The 20,649-nt window shown below is 42.8% G+C and overlaps 1 protein-coding gene across 1 annotated transcript; it reads left to right on the top strand.

Moving 5' to 3' along the window:
- Positions 1 to 633: 633 nt before the first annotated feature.
- LOC118782067 (isocitrate dehydrogenase [NADP], mitochondrial) lies at positions 634 to 19,108 on the top strand. The gene is made up of 11 exons (XM_036535309.1): positions 634 to 847; positions 10,278 to 10,369; positions 12,693 to 12,858; positions 13,475 to 13,635; positions 13,757 to 13,900; positions 14,758 to 14,894; positions 15,552 to 15,703; positions 16,794 to 16,906; positions 17,772 to 17,869; positions 18,274 to 18,366; positions 18,701 to 19,108. The coding sequence occupies exons 1-11, from the start codon at positions 733 to 735 to the stop codon at positions 18,783 to 18,785; spliced, it is 1,356 nt and encodes a 451-aa protein (XP_036391202.1). The 5' UTR covers positions 634 to 732; the 3' UTR covers positions 18,786 to 19,108.
- The last annotated feature ends 1,541 nt before the right edge of the window (positions 19,109 to 20,649 follow it).

The raw sequence follows: 20,649 nt of genomic DNA, 5'->3' as shown, positions 1-20,649 counted from the left end.
TTGTGCAAACACTGCTTGTGAGCTACAGGACAGACTGGGGGACCTCAGAACTGGCACAGCTCCAGGTTAATAAACTCCCACATGACTGGACACATCCCATTCCTTCTCCCAGTATGGGCACCCTCGCCAGCTAAAATTAGAGCCCTGTGCCGCAACAGAAGAACAGAATGTGAAGGGATCATTTCAAGGATGGCACTGCCCTTCACATCCCCTCTCCATTACCAACATCACCCTGTCATGACATACATCGCCGTCACCTGCACCCCAGTGGTTAAAGGCCTCGCACAAAAGACAACTCTTAACTTCGAAACTAAAGGGAAAATAATTTTCGTTTTAATTATGTAGCTTGTTTTCACTGTCCTCAGTTGTTCACTTTCGGTTGAAGAGATAAGAAAATACCGCCAGGTTTTCCTGTCTGGAGTGACAGCAAACGAGTCATCCGAGGTGACTGAAACTGAAAATATAGGCTACTGTATTAAATCACGTGCTAACGAGGGTAATAATAGAATCACGCATATGCACACTCTACGCATTCGGTTCTGATTGGTTTAATCGTACCCGCTGCATGTTTGATGAATAAAAAAAACATACCCCCCCCCCCCTTTCTGCTCTGAAGCTGACGTGTGGTGCCTGGGAGGTGCTTTTCAATATTGCATTAAGCGTCTTTCCGTTTCGGCCCTTCTTGCGTTCGGAGTGAAACCGGCTAGCTGCAAAATTTGATTTCTGCGCAACATGGCAGGGTATTTGAAGGTCCTTAGTTCCCTGTCTCGGTCTGCCGCCGCGCTTTCTAAAAACCCCGGCGTGCTCGCACCGGCCGCTGCATGCCAGAATCTGCAACAAAGAAACTGTGAGTAGAAGCGACCACTTTTTCAACATTTGTCAGCGGGAATGGGTAGACCCTGTGTAGCTACCTTTTAAAAGTCAACTATGGGTAGCTGATGATCGATAGGTGCTACTTAATTAAGTGATTTGTATTTACAAGACACCACATACTGCCGGTAACTGACAGTAGCTGTATTGCTTCGTTTTTCTGTTTTTTGTTTTACAGCTATCTGGACCAAGCAAGTTGATCGCTTAACTATCCATGCTAGCCAAGTCAATAAACAATGAGTCAAACTCATTTTTGTAAACGAACAATAGCGAGATAAAGATTAGCTAACTGGCAGTGTGATACGGTTAGTCTGTTCTTTTGTTTCCTGTTTTTTTTCTCATTAGCGATGTACAGATGTAAGTCGATGTAGCTTAGTTAGCTATAGACATCCGTTGCTAGCAAGAAGAAAAGACGAGTGTTTTCCGCTTGCTGGTATCTCGCCATCGGTGAAATTCTTTGTCGCATCTGTGCATTTGCCTCTTGATTTCAAAGCAAACAAAACCAATCCATGTTGTTACAAATGTAGTGGGCTATTAGTCACCTATGGCACAATTATGCAAGAAATGAGAACGAGCCTTTCGTCTACGTTCCGTTAGCTGCAATGAATGGGAAATGAGGAATTTCAGTTTTGACGTGTAGCTACCCAAAACCATAGCTAACGAGCAACCGTTAGCTAACACAGAGAGCAAACTAAAACCTAAACAGACAGAGAAGGGACATATGTATAGCTAACCACATACCTATTTGCTAACTTGCATTCTTGCAAACGTCCAAGATGGCTTGCTAGACCTTTTCGGTTTATTTGTCGCTTGCAGAGCTAGCTAGTCAGGCAATATAACGAAAAAAAAAAATAAAAAGGATCGTCTAGATTACTATTTATGGTGTTCGCTAGCTTGCAGTCCTTGTGGTTGATAGGTCGGCATTCAACTTTTTCCGTCTAATCCTTGCCAAAAAAGTTTTGCAGCCCACCACAGGGTTTAAATTCTCCACCTGTCGCTGCAGTAAACCAAGTAACGGAAGGTGAATTCGCAAGTTGTAGTGGAATACTTATTATTCGATATCTTTTATCCAGCTAGCTAGCTGTAAAGCGTTTATCTTCATGTAGCCTACTCATGGAGTCCGGTTTGCTTTCTGTCATGAAAACGGTTAAAACTTACCTGCCAAGGTCAAACATCTCGCTCAGTTGAAATTGCCCCTGCAGGTATTAGCTGTTATGATAAGGTGATCTTAATGACATTCGACCGGGCTGATGATTAGCTAGTTACTTTGAGATAAACCTTGTTCTTTCACTGTGAAAACAAGCAAAACAAAGGGGTATCGTACTGCTGAGCATTTTAACGATGTCATTTGCTGGACCTGGCCGTACACTTAACATGTTATCAAATACGTTAAGTCGTCCAGTAGTATTTCAATACCCCTTTTCGGAAGCGTTAAACGACCCCTTTAAGGAGTTATTTCAAGGTCAACCCTGTAAATTGCATTGATAAGAAAATATAAATATGTATTTTGCCCCTGTGGTGTAAAGTGTGGATATGACAGCCTGTGGATTAAGGGAAACCAGGACGCCTAATTGCAGAATGGACAGCCCTTTGTTTTTATTGAGTCCTGACTGAGTATCTAGGTCAAACGAAGGACAGGAGTTTGACCTAGATACTCTGTTACCCGCTGCCCTCTCTCTTTATATATTTGATTCTATGAATTTTAAGTATTTTCCTAAACGTTCAAGATTGGTTGTGTGTTTGGTGGCTGTATTTACTTGGAATCCCTTGAGGCTTTGCATGAAGGAAGCGGCTTCAGGGTCTAGACAGATTAACAGATCAGAGGCACTTTAAACAATCCTCATTCAGCCACCAGAAAGCTTGGCTGTCTCACTGTAGCGTTCAGGGACTGCCATAAAAAGATCACTGGGACAGAGGTGAAGGTGCTTATCGTTGTGCTTTAGCTTCACATTGAGTAACTGTGATCCAGGTAGGGATTGAGAATTGAAAATAATTTGAGCTGGCATTAGAAAGTGACATTTGTCCCAGGGTAATTTTTGGTTATAGTGACTGCCTTCTTCACATCTGACTTGTTTTCCAAAGGTTGCTGCTCAGGTGTAAACCTTATGTATCTGTGTGGGGCAGTAAATAATGATATGATCACTTTAGCTCTCAGGACTTGTAAGGACAGTCTGGCTTCACGTTCAGACCTGTCTGTTTTGGGGAAATATGAAATATTTAATCTGATTATGCAATAAATGAGAAATTTAACACCCACACTAGGTTAAGTGCGTGCATGTAACTGGCAGGGTATCAGGCCGGAACATGGCCTCTATCTTATTCCAGTCACAAGACATGAGCTGTCATTGCTGGGGATTTTTTACTGCTAGTGTAATTTTAGCTGCGAAGTGCTCACAAAAGAAGTTTAGCATGTATTAGTTGAGTGCTGTGGGCAACATATTTTACTACCACACAGTGCTGGAAGACTGGATGGATAATCCTCAAACAGCTGTTCTTTTTTTGCTGCATCAGCTGTGGAAGAAAGTTTTTGATTTGTGGTGGTACAGCTGATTTGTCTGACATTTACATGGGCCACATTCTTTTGGAAATGCTGTTTGGGTCCTGTTTGGATAAATGTTTGTTGTTGCAAACATGCACATGTTCCGTTTTACTAGCTGGCATTTATGGGGGTGTTCAGAAAAGGCGGGGTGTTAAGTCATGAAGATCCACAAGGCTGTCAGTCTGAGTTTCTACAGGCTTGTCCATCTGCTAGTTTGTGTTCTAGTCAATTGCCATGTGCAGTGGAACCCTTTAACAAGTGTGAGCACATGAGCATGTGCTACAGATGGTAAAGTCACCCACTTATGACAGCTAAGCACAGTTAATCTCTAGGCAGAGATCCTTGGTCTTTAGCTGGCCTCTTCTTCTGCTGTGCGTACGGTGAGAGATCTGGTTCAGATCCTGCAGCAGGCCTACTCTGTCACAGATGGCTGTTTGTACAGTTAGTTAATTCGCCATACCCTTTTCCTGAAATACATTTCTGTATTTCTTGACTCTGGTACAGGCAGAATCTTCAGCTACAATACAGTCATGTAATAAAACATGTCCTGAATAAATTAAATGCAGACACTTGGAATAACATCAGTGCAAATATTGCCCCCCAGGCCTTCTTCAGTGGTCCTCATAGACCGCATAGCATGCCTGTTCACGCCAGAGCCCAAATCCTGAAAAGAGTTGTAAAGAGGAATTTGACAGTGATGGTCATGTGACCTGCTGGAAGCCAGAAACACTGCCCTCTGGGCTGCATTGACACCGATTAGTGAAATGTAGTGACAGGTTAAATAAACTTGTGGCATACACTATCTAGGCCTATCAAACCATTGACTTTGGCCCGGCGTGTGTGACTGCTTGTGTTTACGTTGTCCTTGACAATCACAAATCAGGTGCAAGTCATGTGACTACAGGGTCACATTTGATACCCTCTTTGGCTCTGTTTGATGCAATGTTATCTCATCTTTGATGTAAGAATTGTTTGCTATGTGCTGCAAGCCAGTTTCCTGGTGGTGATTACATCTAAACTAACCGTTGAAGGTTAGGTGTAGCATTAGGGCAATGCCGGAAGGCGCTCTTTGATTTCAGATGGTGAGTAGGCCTAAATCTACTCTAACTGTTGAAGGTTAGGTATAGGATTGGGACAAGGCAGGGGAGGCCTACGTTGCCTGAAAGAATGTTCCAGAGTTCTGTTTCTTGTGCTTTTCCATAGCTTGCAGATTTCATTGCCATGAGAGCTCTGGCTGTTGCGGTGGACTCCTCGTTGCTTTTGATGCAGAAACAGCTGTGCTTTCCAGATGACACTTTTTTTTTCTTTTTCTTTGATGGGTTTGAGTTTGATTACATTTTTGAATGGAAGGAGAACATTTTTTCCAGAGCGCCATATCCTATATTTGGAATGATAGTTTGATCCTCACGCTCACGATACTGCGTCACCACTTTTGCACACTGACAAAATAAGTGATTACTTACATGCTTGTGTCAAGTGGAATCGCACAGTTGAGACGTGTGAAATATGTACATCGAATCTGGCTTTTCTAAAATCTGATTACATTTGCTTACTTTCATTGCTAGAGTAAAGAGAAAAAAAAAACATATCTGTGACAGAGTTTTACACAAGGGGTGGCAGTGTAACATAGTGGTTAAGGAGCAGGACTCGTGATGAAAGGTTGCGAGTTCGATTCCCCTTGGGCAAGGTACTAACCCCACAATTGCCTCAGTAAATCTCCAGCTGTGTAAATGGACAACATTGTAAAAAACTGTAACTGATGTAAGTTGGTTACTGGCTAAATGCCAGTAATATAATGTGTCGCACCAGGTGTCTTGGAGGTAGCACATGGAGCTCAGGATGCCATTCTGAGGAGAGTTTGGTACTGAACTGGTACTGTTTGTTTAGGCCTGGTGGCTGATGCAGACTTTGTCCCAATGTAAATGGTGCTTGTGAGGCATAGTGGGCGGCAGTGTAGCATAGTGGTTAAGGAGCAGGACTCGTAACCGAAAGGTTGCCGGTTCAATCCCCGCTGGGACACTGCTGCTGTACCCTTGGGCAAGGTACTTAACCCACAGTTGCCTCAGTAAATATCCACCTGTATAAATGGGTAACATTGTAAAGAACTGTAACCTATGTAAGTCGCTTTGGATAAAAGCGTCTGCCAAATGAATAAATGTAAAATAAAAGATGATGGCTTGTTTGACAGGGCATGTGCACCACCTGCTAATTTTTTTGCTTATTAGTGACATCATATTGTAGTTGGGGCTCCTTTGGATATTGGAATTCTTTCCCTTTAAGGATACTGCACAATTTCAAGACATACAATTATCCTTAAATCAATTATCTGACATTAACTTTCTATCACTGTTCATTTGTTTAATGCCCCCTGCCCCCTAATATTTATAGTGATTTAAGCCTGCAGTTGCAAAATGGCATCCATCAATTCTTTCAAAATTTGAGTGTTAATTAAACGCCTTGTCAGGCTGCAAGATTAATTCAGCTCTGATGAGCTGAAATCTATGACTAATGTAATCGCTGCTAATTGAGTCTGTGCTGCCGAAACAATGATGCTGCAAATAATGCTGCTGCAGCTGGGTCTATGAGTAGTAAAATTTTAAGTCGGGGAGTACCGGCAGAGCGAGACCAACATGTGGAGCCATAATTGTAGGCAGAGATGTATTCTGTATTACCCCGCTATGGCCAAATGCATTTAGCTCTGCTATGGAAGGTCTTTCACACCACAGCAGCGCATTATGTATGTATGTAAATGGACTGCATTTATATAGCGCTTTTCTACTCATTTGAGTACTCAAAGCACTTTACAGTTATATGCCTCACATCTACCTACCAGTGGCAGAGGCTGCTATACAGGCTTACCAACTGGCCACTGGGAGCTGTTGGGGGTGCAGTGTCTTGCTCAAGGACACTTCGACACTCTGCCAGGATGAGCCAGATTCGAACCAGGGACCTTCCAGTCCCCAGTCGACTGCTCTACCTCCTGAGCCACTGTCACTGTATGTAAGGTCTTCCCTGTGATTCAGATAGGACTGTAAGTGGTAGGACTAAGTCAGGGTCTGCGTAATAACTGAAAAACTCTTTATTCCTTGAATTGCATAAACTTTATTCTATGGGCTGAGTAGCGAGTTGAACCTGAGGTGTGTGTCTGGTTGATAGCTAGCCATCCTGGTGGACCTGTTGCTGTGATCATGTGTTCGGTTTGAACATGGAACTCTGGGATTCACGCTAATAGCCAAAGACATCCGTTCATGAGCTAAAGACTTAGGCTCCCAGCTTAGGGAACCAGTCGCACTAATGTTCAGACTTTGTGGAGCCCATCTTTTGTTGCTGACACTTTTGTGGTCACACTGTTGAGCTCAGCTGGGGAGATAAACAACAATATTGTCTTCAACTAATCCAAAAAGAGGCATGCTAATGCCTGGTTTTTAGGACCCCATGTAGATGTCAGCTGTACCCTCAAATGGAAGTGGTTTCACCTGTTGTGATTTGGATAACGATACTGAGCCAAATTCAGTCTGCCGTTTATTCAAAATGGATCTGGAAAGACTGCTGTGAGCATTGTCTGATATTATAGCTAAAGGCTACAGTTCTACTCTCCCGTGCACTCTTTTTTTTTTTTTTGTTATTACAGTTTGCGTGTAGATTTTGAAAATCAGCCAAATGCACTAGCTTATGTTCAGGAATCCTTCCCATGGTGCACTGGGTTGGCTGCCCAGCCGAGAGCAGCTTACTGAGTGAGTCTTGCTGTATGAGCAAAAATAACAGAGAGGGGGAGATTGTCCATGGACTGCTTCTCATAGCTGTGCCAGTGAATGAATGACAGTTTCTAGGAAAACCTAACAAGAAAAGCCCGGTATATCTTTGGATTGTGCCTTTCCTGTAGTAGGTGCTCATATAAACTGACTTCATGTTAAAATGTAGTAATTTAAAATGTCAAAATCCCTGTTCTGGTGAGTGAAAAATTGTATCTGTATGTATTCCATTACAATGATTGCCTGTGTTGCTACCGGAAGAATCTTCGTTGTGACCACTGCTAACTTTCATGTACTTGAACAGTATGGTATGGAAGGTGGCACTCTGTGACACATAGGTTGTGGACATGCTCTGCCTACCTGCTGTGATAACTTTCAGTCTGTGGAGGAGTTCTGAGGTGAAGGACACATTTGCAAGGAGTTCTGACTTGGCAAACTACCCTGAAAGTCATGTGACTTCTTGTCCTTAACATTTAAGAACAAATTTAAGCAGGTGATTTTTTCTTCAATACTTTCTTGCATGTCATTACAAGTTTGGTGTATGAAATGATCAAAAAATATTGTGTAAAGATCTAAACTACTATAATTATAAATACTATAACAATAAAATAATAATAATAATAAAATACTATAATACTAAAAACTATAATTCTTGCTTAAATTGGTTACTTGGAGTTACGCACAGTGAGCATTTAATGTAATTAAATTTATTTTAGGCCCAGAGGGAATTTTAATTTGCATTTAAATTGACTCTGGGTCTATGGTAAAGTAGAAAGGGTTGAACAACATGCCCTTAAGAGACTGTACATATGTTCTACTTATGTCAGTTACATGTTAAGATACTGAATTACCTAACTTGAAACTTTTTAACAACAAATGCATTGCAAGACTCTTTAGAGCTGTTGTCCATTACCAGGCACACGCTTTCCCTGGGTTTTACATTGTTTCCCCATCTGTATTTTTGCTCACTCACCCTAAACGCTTCCCCTCGAAGTGGCACAGAGTCACATGGTTGACGGTATTCAAAAGTAACTTTCACTTCCCCCTGCCGCTCCTTTTGAGTGGGTGTACAGTGATTTGCCCCTCACATTTGGTGTGGCCACTTTTTAAATTTTGCAAGAGGTTGATTCAGCCACAGGGACAAAAAAACCCTGCAGTGTTAGCGTAGATATCGTTGAATTTTGCTGTGTGGATGAACTTTTCTCCCACATGGTCACAAAACATTGGTAACAGTGATAAACCAAATGATTTCAGTGCACTTTTCTTAGAATTGAACAGAAACTGTGACAAACATTTACATTGTATTCACTCTCCAGATGTTCTTATCGAAATCAACTTTCAGATTTAAAGACTCAGACTAATCTGAATTCCTGTTTGTATCTGGTTGTTAAGATATGATTGCCAATAGAGACCAAATGGTTTCATACCAATCGCTAGTCTTTTTCCAATAAAGGTGACTGTCTTTTGCTGATAGCCCACTGAGTTGCTGAGCCCACTCAATTATAAGCAATGTACCATTAAAATTGTTACATTGATGGTCTAAAACTGGAAAATTAAAGGGAGCTGCACTGTCTTGATAATGTAGTAGATATGAAATATTAAGTAATGTTTTACACCTTTTCCCATATTGATATTTACATCCAATGTTGCTTCCTGCAGATTGATTTAATTTTCCCACTGTTCTGTCCCTCTGTTTCCACACCACTTGTAAATAATGGGAAAGACCAGTGTGGGAGAGGATAAGATTTGTTGGTTTTTTCACATTGGCGGCTATGATTCCGACATGAGCTTCTGATGTCACCACTGTTGCCGTTTCCATGGTTGTATATTTTTTTTGGAGTAGCTCTTGTTTCATCACAAGCCATGGTGATGTAATGATGACAGCCGAGTGCATCACAGACACAATGCCCAATTACATTAGAGTTACATTACATTACACAATTCCCAATTACATTAGAGTTACATTATATTGTTGTAATTTAAGACATGCTCTCAGAGTGCCTTACAGTTTTGTCCATTTATACAGCTGGATATTTACTGAGGCAATTCTGGGTTATGCGTCTTGTCCAAGAGTACAACAGTAAGTGGGGAATCGAACCAGTAACCTTTTGTTTATGAGCCCTGCTCCTTACCACCATGCTACACTGCTGCCCAGTAACACCACCTTCTTAAGTATGTACTTGTGTGATGTCACTTGAAGTATGGACTTGCTCACACACTCCTCTTGTTCACTCATGGATTGAGATGCAGCCTTAGTCTCTAATGGTGAATTTCAGTTGCAGCTGTAAGGGAGACCCGGCGAAGAGAGAGCAGGCGGGAGGAGACATTGTTCCTCCATTAGCGGGCCATCCTGCTGTCCTGTCCAGCATGGAGATGAGAGAAATAACCTTCCCTGCAGCATTCCTTGTGTCTTTATTTAGCATCTCTGGATTTCCTGCACCATCTGGGGGCCCTGTCCTGTTCGGATTCTCAGGACGAGCTGCTCAAGGACACTCTAATTATCAGTGTGCATAAAATCTGTGACATGGTGGGCAGCAGTGTAGCATGGCTGCATCGGAACAGGACTGCTGATCAGAAAGGTTGCTGGTTTGATTCCTTGCTGGGGTACTGTTGCTGTACCCTTGGGCAAGGTATTTAACCCAGAACTGCCTCAGTAAATACCCAGCTGTATAAATGGATAAAGTAGTAACCAGTGTACGTCATTTTGCACAAGAGAGTCTTCTAAATGACATGTCATGTTAAATATTGTCATATATATTTTATACATATAATATATATAATTACATATGTGTATAATGTATATTGTAATGACAACATCTTTAACTACGATTACCTGTGCTTTGCTTCTGTGGTATCATTTATAATTGGGCTCAGAACTCGGTACTCCAGCGAGAAAGGAAATGTGCCCCTGTTTTGGACTTTATGTGCACCTGTGCCCTTATTTCCTGGTTGAACTCAGACAGTAGGCAGATCTTCTTCTATGAAGTGTAGGAGTACAGTAGGGTAGTCCCAGTGGTCTGATCTGAAGTATTAGTAGATGATTTTCATTGGATGCTGCTGGGTAAAGGACGAGGTGAAGGTCGTGGTTGTGACTCTGTTTTTTGGGGTCCCTACAGATGCTGACAAGCGCATTAAGGTGGCCCAGCCGGTGGTGGAGATGGATGGGGACGAGATGACCCGTATCATCTGGGAGTTCATCAAAGAGAAGGTAGGGGGACTGGTGGGGGGTCACATTGGGAGAAGAGTGGGTTGGGGAGAAGGGTAGCAGTAGGGCTGGGGGGGTGGTGGGGTGTAGTGTGAGGGTAGGGAGGAGGGTGTCATGGGGGTTTGTGAGAGGTGCAGGCATATTTGGCAGGAAGGGATCGGCGTGGTGTATGACCCTCAGAGATTAACATTGTGTGATGCTGGGGGTTGATTTTTGTGATTGCTCCTGGTCAACTGTGCATTTAATGACATTTTACAATTAAAGTATAATAGTTTATCTTGTGCGACCTTCCTGCCAGTGTGAGAAAGTGAGAGCCATGGAGAACTCTGTACTGTTCTGAACCTGTGGTATTCTAATAACCAGGTTTCATGATGCAGACTGTTAATGTGTTTCACCTTTATTCACCCATTTTTCAAATTGTACATTAGGTCTGTCTCACTTTAACAACCTCTCAGCTCATTACATTGCATTACATTATATTCATTTAGAAGATGCTCTTATACAGAGTGACTTTCAGCACAAGTGAATAGAAGTCCAGGTTATATGAGCAACAGAGACAGACCAGGCTATCAACACTCCCAGACCAGCATGTTGAGTGTCAGCGCAACACCATTCAAGCCCTACCACACAATAACCTGTGCTAACCTGAAACACAGTCTAGAAAACTCTGGGAAGTCGTTAAGTACATACACTACCATATGTCACAATTTCACTAAATCGCATAATATCCATAACTCGTAGCAATAAGCAAAAGGTAAATGTGGCAAGTAATACAAGGTGTGGGTGCTAGGGGCCAGGGATTGAGGTGGAACTGAGATGCTGTTTGAAGAGGTGGGTCTTCAGTCTGTGTCAGAATATTCTTCTGTTTTGGAGAACCAGTAGAGACAGACATCATGAATTAGTATTTTAGTATATAAAGTATTTTGTTTATCTTGTGAGACCATTCTTCCAGTGTGAGCATATGAAGACCATGGAGAGAATAATAATCTTTCAGGGCACCATTGCTCTTGTAGTAGACACTCAGTAATTAGTAATGTCCTGAACCTGTGGCCTTGTAATAATCAGATTTTATCATGCTGACTGTCAATATTATTAACAGTATGTTGTGTTATGTAAGCATAAGTAATTATGTCTGAATTTTACAATAATATATTATGCAATACTAGATGTATATTACTCTGCAATGACATCTTTAAAAATCGGTATAGAGCATTGTGTGGAAACTGTAAATTCATTTTATACAATTCATTTATAATGGAATCTTCCAATTACTTTTTTAATCAAGTATGTTGCCTGACTTACAGCAGTGTGTGGTGTTGGCAGGCAGGGTTTTAAAGAGTAGCAGGAGAATGGAGAATGTATGCTGGAAGTTATGCTGAGAATTTTCTTTCATATAAATACACTACGCCCCCATTTCTCTGTGTGTTTTAGTGGTCATACAGCTGGTCAAGTCCCCACTGTTAGAAACTAAATGTCAGCTTTAGTTGTAGTAGCATGTATACATCATAGTTAGTAGTATGTATAAGCTGTAGTAGTTAGGGGTGGGCGATATAGCCATCGCGATATTAACGAGAATTAACAAGGATGGCAATTTGAATAATTAAGTGGCAAGTAACCCCAAAGCTTTCTCGTAAATGTTTCACATTATAGCTTTCTTGTGTTACAAAATTCAAATTACAAAATGGAGCTAAATTTAGTTAAATCGATTTAAATTACTGAGAATAAACTTTTAGGTTAGCAAAAAAACACATAGCATATGTTTTCACTCTTTATCTTTGTAGCCATGTGTTTCTATCGACCACATGGAAGCAGCATAGTGCTGTTGCTGTGATATCAACATTGAATAGATACGAGTGGCATTTCACATGGCCTCGGAAAACTGGAGGTGTGCTCCTGCATCAGGTATGACTAAAGAGAAAACAATACAGGAAGAAACCTAACGCCACATACCGGGGATCGCTGTTATTGTGCTAAACATAGCTATTCGATATAATGCGACGGCTATATGGCCCAGCCCTAAGTAATGATGTACTAGTATGACAAGATGTAGTAAGTCAGTTACAAATAAGCTGTAATAGTATTAGTATGATAAGCTGTTGTAGTAACAGTACTAGTAGTAAGTACAATAAGCTTTAGTCGTAGTATACATGATAAGCTGTAGTACTAAGTGTGGCAAGTGATTTGATAGGAGTTAATTTTTTCTGAATCCCCTCTGTCCCCTGTCCCCCTTTTGTAGAAGATAATAATGCAGGTGTGACAGGATTGCACATGTGAGTGAATGTGTTTTAAGATTGTAATGTAAAGTGGCTTTGCCTTTGTGTGGCAGCTCATCCTCACCAATGTGGATGTGGAGCTGAAGTACTTCGACCTGGGCCTTCCGTACCGTGACCAGACGGATGACCAGGTCACCATCGACTCCGCCTTAGCCACCAAGAAGTACAGTGTTGCTGTCAAATGCGCCACCATCACTCCTGACGAGGCCAGAGTAGAAGGTTAGCTTTAGCTTTACCTGCTAGTTTGTACTTCGCCTGGCCAACCTTTGAAACCTGGTCATGCAGTGCTTCCAATATTGTGACTCCGTATGGTTTTTCACTTGTGTTGTATGGTACCTCTCTTATAAGATGCTTATAATGAAAAAATGTAAATGTAATATAAATGTAAGGTAGGTTGCTTGTTCTGCTCAGGGTTTGGGAGATGGAGGCGGGACTGGGGGAAAACAGGAAGTACACTATAACTCCAGTGCACTCTCCAAAGTGGACTTTGGGTACCTCTCTGAAAGATTTACTTCAGCTGATCATACTGTTATTAGTTTACATTCCTATAACAGCAGGAGCTTGAAGCTAACATGCCCTTGAAGAAGTTAATTTGTATTAGAAAACTCAACCCAGGCAACGCATTTGTTTGGATGTATCAAGTGCATACTGGGTAACTGACCCTTGCAAAGCTGATTTACAGGTGATTCACATGCCTAACTACTGCAGACAGTTTCTGAGAAGAGCCCTCTGTCTTTTTGAATGGTGACAGGAACTCTTAAGCTAAGACCGGAAGGAGTACTTTTGCCTAATGGTCTCTGACACTATGGCCTCTCCCGTTTCTGTTTCTCTTCAGAGTTCAAGCTGAAGAAGATGTGGAAGAGCCCCAACGGAACCATCAGGAACATTCTGGGAGGCACCGTCTTCCGCGAGCCAATCATCTGCAAGAACATTCCCCGTCTCGTTCCTGGTTGGACGCAGCCCATCACAATCGGCAGACATGCCTTCGGCGACCAGGTACGTTCCCCCGGAGCTCCTGGAGGGTTTTGTTTCCTCTTATACACTGAATAAACCAGAAATGACACACTGCGCGCTGTGCTGGACTCTACTGACGTGCGCTTGGTCTCTTGCGCTGCAGTACAGAGCGACAGACTTTGTCATAGACCAGCCGGGGAAATTCAAGATCTCGTTCATCCCCACGGATGGGAGCACAGGGAAGGAGTGGGAGGTGTTCGACTTCCCTGGCGGTGGCTGTGGGATGGGAATGTACAACACAGACGAGGTGAGTACGAGGCCGCCATATTTCCCCAACAGGGAGGCATGCAACACCTGACCCCCATGTGTGTACGGCACAACCAGATTTAGATATCTGAGAACAAACCATAAACCGCTATACATTTATTCATTGCAATAGCTTACTGAAGGTTTCTGCTTTGGCTGTTGAGGAGTCATAAAGTAATAATTACAAGCAATGGCAAGGTAGAAGAGTAAGCTGTATTAGGGAGCAGATTGTTAAAAATAGCTGCTTAAATTGGTGGTGGTGTGGCTGTGAGCTGTTTTTCAGCTCATTGTAGCATGTCCAACAGTGAGTCCAAGTCTTAATTAGATTAAGAGTGCTAAAAAGGTAGATGATTACCATTTGTGATACTACTGTTAATTGTAAATGCTACATGGTGAAAATTATCACTTTGTGGGACAACATGTATAGTCATGGAACAAAAAGGTGTAAAGGGTATGCTGGAGAGCATTGTTCGATATCTATAGCATCCACATAATAATCGAAATTCATGCTGATATTTACCATATGCTTTTTTTTTTAATCAGCCAGGGTAAGTCAGCTTCTCTCTCCACCGTGGAAAAAACGATTCTAAAAATACTTACTGGGGATCCAGTCAGATGGTAACCTGATGTCACTCTCGGGTATCAACAGGGTTTGTTTCAGTTGACAACATAAGAAACCGTAGTCTGGCAGACGCTGCGCAGAGGGAAGACTTTAAACTGATTACAGGCAATAAAAGGAGCTAATACAGGTGGTGATTGGCCAAGCCCGGAGCTGAGAGTTATTAACCCTTTCCCTGCTGAGATGGACTACATTTAGATTCTAAGTTCGAAATTCTCCCTCCTCTTTCTCCCTCTCAGTCCATCACAGGGTTTGCCCACAGCTGCTTCCAGTACGCCATCCAGAAGAAATGGCCTCTGTACATGAGCACCAAGAACACCATCCTGAAGGCCTACGACGGCCGCTTCAAGGACATCTTCCAGGACATCTTTGAGAAGTAAGATTTCGCTCGGGGTTGAGAGTGGAGCGGAAGCTTCACCCTCAGCCTTCCTTTCTAACGCACAGCTGGTTTACAGAGTGGAAGGAATCAGGAGCATGACATGTTTTTTTTTTTTTTTTGATAAAAGCGTCTGCCAAATGAATAAATGTAAATTTTTCCTGATGACGCGTAACCACATTGACCTCAATTGCTGTACTAGCAGGTGGGAGGGAGGTTATTAAAGCTAATAGCTACAGCTATTAAAGCTTAATCAGGTGTTAGGCTTTTAGAATTAAGAAACTGGTTAGCTTTAGCATTATCGGTTTAGTGCTGTGTTGATGTAAATCCTGATAGAGGCACAAACAGCCAGGTAGTCTTTCTTTGAAAATCCATCACGGGCGGCTCTGGGTCTTCTTCTCAGCTTGTGATGATTTTGCCATAATTCATTCAGTGATTGCATTATTTTATTACTAATGTAGGTCTGCTGGGGTTAACATTTGTCTAATCTCATTAAGGTATCTTATATTCAATTTCCCCTCAAGTCACCCTGGTAAAAGGTGGTCTCTGTTAAATAGCCCGCCAGTTGCACTTGAGGTTCAGGGTTGGCTTACTTTGCGAGTGGAATTAAAACCCAGACATGTGACCAGCCCTGGCCGTGTTCTGTGCTTTCCGCAGGAACTACAAGCCTGAGTTTGACAAGCTGAAGATCTGGTATGAGCACCGGCTCATCGACGACATGGTGGCGCAGGTGCTGAAGTCCTCCGGTGCCTTTGTGTGGGCGTGCAAGAACTACGACGGTGACGTCCAGTCCGACATCCTGGCCCAGGGTGAGGCAGCGACAGTTGGTCCTCAGCAGCCCCCGTGTTCCTCTGACTGCATTCCCCTCACACTACGTATTTCCCGCTTTATGGATTTTAAAAGACCAAAATCACCTGACAAAACAGATATTACGTTACATTAATGGTATTTAGCAGTCGCTCTGAATAACACAGGTTACAGTTTCTCCCCCCCCAGCCCTACTGCTACCCTCCTCCCCAACCCCCATTCTATTGGCCCCCTACCCTGCCCCCTACTGCCCTCACTCCTCTCCCAATGTGACCCCCCCTCCCCCCCAGTCCCCCTACCTTCTCTTTGATGAACTCCCAGATGATGCGGGTCATCTCGTCCCCATCCATCTCCACCACCGGCTGGGCCACCTTAATGCGCTTGTCAGCATCTGTAGGGACCCCAAAAAACAGAGTCACAACCATGACCTTCACCTTGTCCTTTCCCCAGCAGCATCCAATGAAAATCATCTACTAATACTTCAGATCAGACCACTGGGACTACCCTACTGCACTTGTGCACTTCATAGAAAAAGATCTGCCTACTGTCTGAGTTCAACCAGGAAATTAGAATAAAGTCCAAAACAGGGACACATTTAGCTTCTCACTAGAGTACTGAGTTCTGCACCCAGCTATAAATGATACCACAGAAGCAAAAGACAAGTAGTCTTAAGGTTGTTTTAAACATTACATTACATTATTGTCATTTAGCATACCCTCTTGTCCAAAATGGCTTACACTGTTGTTTTATCCATTTATACAGCTGAATATTTACTGAGGCAATTGTGGGTTAAGTACCTTGTCCAAGGGTACTTGAAAAGCGGTGCTCTGTGGAGAATCAAACCAGCAATCTTTCGGTTACAAGCCCTGCTCCTTACCACTTAGCTCTACCACTGCTGCTCTGATATATCCACTCAATTTCCCTTTTCATAGATGGCGGAAGTATCCGTTTGCTCTACTCACGTCAGACTGCAAATCTTGTAGTGTTAGGTGGTGCAGTTTCAGCAGGAGTGTGGCTGTTCAGCTGCACCATGGCACAGCTCCAGTAGAGGGCGCTGAGGTTGGTTCCGCTGACGATGTGGTCTCGCTGCAGGTTTCGGCTCGCTGGGCCTGATGACCTCTGTGCTGGTGTGTCCTGACGGAAAGACCATTGAGGCAGAGGCGGCCCACGGCACAGTCACCAGGCACTACCGGGAGCACCAGAAGGTCAGACTGATTCTCAACATGTTTGGCAAAAACCATTAAGAAAGAACTCCAAAGTGAGGGTTATATTCTGTGTCATAATCATTCAAATTATGATAGCAGAGACCAGAAGTGGCCATTAAAATACAGTTAACATACAAATATATTACAGACAAAGAAATAAATGTCGCCTTGAACTGCTTGTTTTATAGTTTTTTTCGACTTTTATGCCAGGCAGTATAAAGTAGTGGGAGATGCCCCCTCTCAGTTGATGTGCAGTGGGCAATTTGCATTATATAATTTCCAAGTAGGTGACAAGCCATGCTCTTCCCTGCGGTCATGGGCAGCCTGTACATACTATTGAAAGTTAGTATGTGCTTGGCCGTCACCAGGGATACAGAGAGGCTGAAATGGGCAGAGGCATGACTGGGGAGTCAGGCTGCTGTGTGGCGTAAAAAAGACATTCAGTTCTAAAAAAAGCCTATTTTAAAAAAGCTGGCCTGCCTTAAGGCTAGATCTTTTGAAACACTGCCACCTGGTGAGGAAGTGTCATACTTAATTCACTAACTGCAGACACATACCGCAGATTTAATTTTGTTCTGTGTTGTGTAACATTATAGTGGTCGCTAAAGGCCGCAGAAGACCTACACGGACCAGTATCTCTAAAGGGATCTAGTAAATAGTAATAGTGTAAAGAATAATTTCTGGTTTTTTAAAAAAGTATAAGAACACATGATCATGTCAAGAAAATGTTCCCAACACAGTTGTAGTACAGTATGCAAAACAAATCAGTTGATCATTTGAAAAATGTAGGCATTCAACACATGATTGTTGAAACTACATTGTGGTGCAGGTGTAAGCTGATGGCACCTTTATGGTCTGCTTTTAGGGACGGCCGACAAGCACAAACCCTATCGCCAGCATCTTCGCCTGGACCCGGGGCCTGGAGCACCGCGGCAAGCTGGACGGAAACCCTGACCTCATCAAGTAATCCCCTTCTAATGCTAACTTTAATGCTAACACAGTATTGGAGACACTGTGAGAATTGTGAGGGATGTTAGTTAAGCTCTGTCTGTTTAACTCATAATACAAATAATGTGTCATTTCGAAGGAGGAAAAATGTTTTCTATGCTGTTTTCCAAGCTAAAATGTTGATCAATCCCAAGATTAACGCGATGAAGTTCCCCATTAGGGGGGCGGTATAAACATTTAAACTGAGTTAACCGGACTTGTTTCTATTTGTCACTACCCTAGCTGAGTCAGCTAGTTGGCTGAATGTTTTAGCAGGTCAGTTTTGCAAGTGTTACCTGGAAGTGACAGGGGTTGTCTGGTGTGCGAGTCTGACAATGTGCCTAAGCAACACAAGCCCTGTCTCTGCTGGTGACCTGCAGGTTCTCTCAGACCCTGGAGAGAGTGTGTGTAGAGACTGTGGAGAGCGGTGTTATGACCAAGGACCTCGCGGGCTGCATCCACGGCCTGGCCAAGTGAGTTTCTCTGCTTCCTGCTGATTTACGGGCTGCCTGGGGCCATGTTTACAGCAGCAGTGAGCTTTCCTAACAACACCCCTGTCCAGCTTTCTAGCAGAGCAGTAATATCTATGATAGAGAGCTCTGCTGTGTCTGATCAGTAGTATAAATTTGTAAAGCTTGTCCGCCTAACAGGCAGGAGTAATATACTGGTGTACTCTGTAATTGCAATTAATTCAAATAATGCTTAGGCTATAAGAACTAATGTTCGTATCTTCCATTGATTAGGACTCTTCCACTGCACATGTGGTTTCCGTGACCTCTGACCTTTCTTTTGCACGTTATATTGCAGCTGCAAGCTGAACGAGCACTACGTCAACACCACAGACTTCCTGGACGCCATCAAGAACAATCTGGACAAAGCTCTCGGCAAGTGAAGGACAACACGACGAGTGTCGCTGTCTTTTGTACCTCATTTTTAACTTAATAGGTCACGATAACCACATGCATCTTGTCTGAAGGAAGTTAACTGAAGAGTTAACTTTTTGTTTTTTAAAATACACAGAATGTTCCCTGTAGTTACTCTGCAGTCAGATGATGTGCTATCAACTTGATCCTGTGCTTCCCCAACTCCAAAGTTATATTTTGTAATATGAAGTACTGTACTCCTATACTGTATGTAATTTAATAACGTCAAACACCTCAACTTGAAGAGCCATTTCAACAGATGACTAATAAATCTTCCTGACTTGTCAAATGATCCTGTGCTCCTCGGTGCCATCCATCCGCATGATTAAAAAAAAAAAATATAGGCTTATTTCAGTATGATTTGAACACACATTAGGTCAACACTTTTAAAGGTAAATAAATGTATTTACAATATGGTCAGGTACACAACATTTTACATGTAACTCTGTCCACAGTATATTCACACCGAAGCTGAACATAAATCAAGTACTAGTCCAAGTCCAAAAATGGTTCCATCACTGAACCTGTCACAAAAAACTCATCCAGTCAGCTTTTTTTTTTTTTACTTCACAATAACAACAAAACAAAAAAAAAAAAACAATCTTTCCCCCCAAAAAAAAAAAACAAACAAACAAAAAAAACACTACTGGCTGCCGTTTCACAACTGTAAAGCTAAGCTACAGAGAAACCGTGTCTTTCTGTTGCAAAAGATACTTTACATCCCCTGCACTGCTGGGTCTTTGGCTTTGTTATGTATGAAGCCCAGTGTACAACATGGCAGAGGATGCAAACGGACACAGCCAGGTAGTGTTCTTGCCCGATTCCAGGGCGATTCACATTCAGGTTTGCTCTGGCAAAGGCTTGGCAGTGGAGGAGCAGTGTAAATGATCTGTCACCTGCACTGCGGTGAAGGCCCTGCTTTCCCCACATGCTGTGACACCAGGCTGCAGCACAAGTCCCCACCTGACTGTGGAGCAGCAGCCAATCAGCTCAGCGCACCACTGCTCTGCTGCAGTGGCCTCTCCTGTACAGCAGGTGGTGCCAGAGAGCACCACCTCACATTCCCCTGGAGATGAGACAGTCCCCTACCAAAATCCCACATCACTGAAGTAATTACAGATGGAAGTAACAGGGTGAGAATCACAGCTGACCCCCCCTCCCTTTGCCTCCAGAGGGACACATTAAGACAAGGCATCAGAAACCAGTGTGTCAGTAATGTGTACCCAAAGGCTGTCTGCACCCTATAGCTACTGGTTTTGGTATTGTGGTGCATTAGTAGTCAGGTTCTTTGGTCCACAGAGGCCTTGAAACATAACAGCACACTCAGACAGACCCTGAGGTTTTGCAGAGGTATGCTACGTGACACAACACATCATACAATGTGTAGCGTTGTGTATTGTGGATTTGACAGGACTTGCAGTCTTTGCTTGGGCTACTAGAGCTTGTTGTGCTTGGAAACATGCAACAAGGAACCAAAAGGAAACGGGAACATGAATAGAAGTGGTGTAACTCAATCATTGTAAAATCCCTCTTAAGTTTGACAGACTTGCTGGGGGGGGGCACACTGCTAATTGAGTGAGGATTTGTTCACAGGAACACACACAAGGCCTCACTCCACTTCAGCAGGGTTACGTAATGACAACAAAAATAAGACTTTGAGCAGAGGTGGAATGCTGCAAGTTCACAGCTTTCCTAAATGGTTCAGGTGTACCGGACACTAAGATACTTAATCTGTCCAATCACTGCCCTGCACTTCATCGTACAGTTTCTTTGTATGTTAGCATTAAACAAATGACATTTATATAAGTAAAAGAAAGGAGTTCTTAGGTTTAG

The sequence above is a fragment of the Megalops cyprinoides genome, chromosome 8 (assembly GCF_013368585.1).
Source record: "Megalops cyprinoides isolate fMegCyp1 chromosome 8, fMegCyp1.pri, whole genome shotgun sequence".
NCBI classification, from domain to species: Eukaryota; Metazoa; Chordata; class Actinopteri; order Elopiformes; family Megalopidae; genus Megalops; species Megalops cyprinoides.
This window is presented reverse-complemented; position numbering and strand designations above follow the sequence as displayed.

Bases quoted from the DNA above. Each gene is read 5' to 3' on its own strand.
- LOC118782067 (XM_036535309.1), top strand. From the start codon at position 733: ATGGCAGGGTATTTGAAGGTCCTTAGTTCCCTGTCTCGGTCTGCCGCC. The intron at 12,859-13,474 runs GTTAGCTTTAGC...GTTTCTCTTCAG, and splicing joins TGACGAGGCCAGAGTAGAAG to AGTTCAAGCTGAAGAAGATG. The intron at 15,704-16,793 runs GTGAGGCAGCGA...GTCTCGCTGCAG, and splicing joins GTCCGACATCCTGGCCCAGG to GTTTCGGCTCGCTGGGCCTG.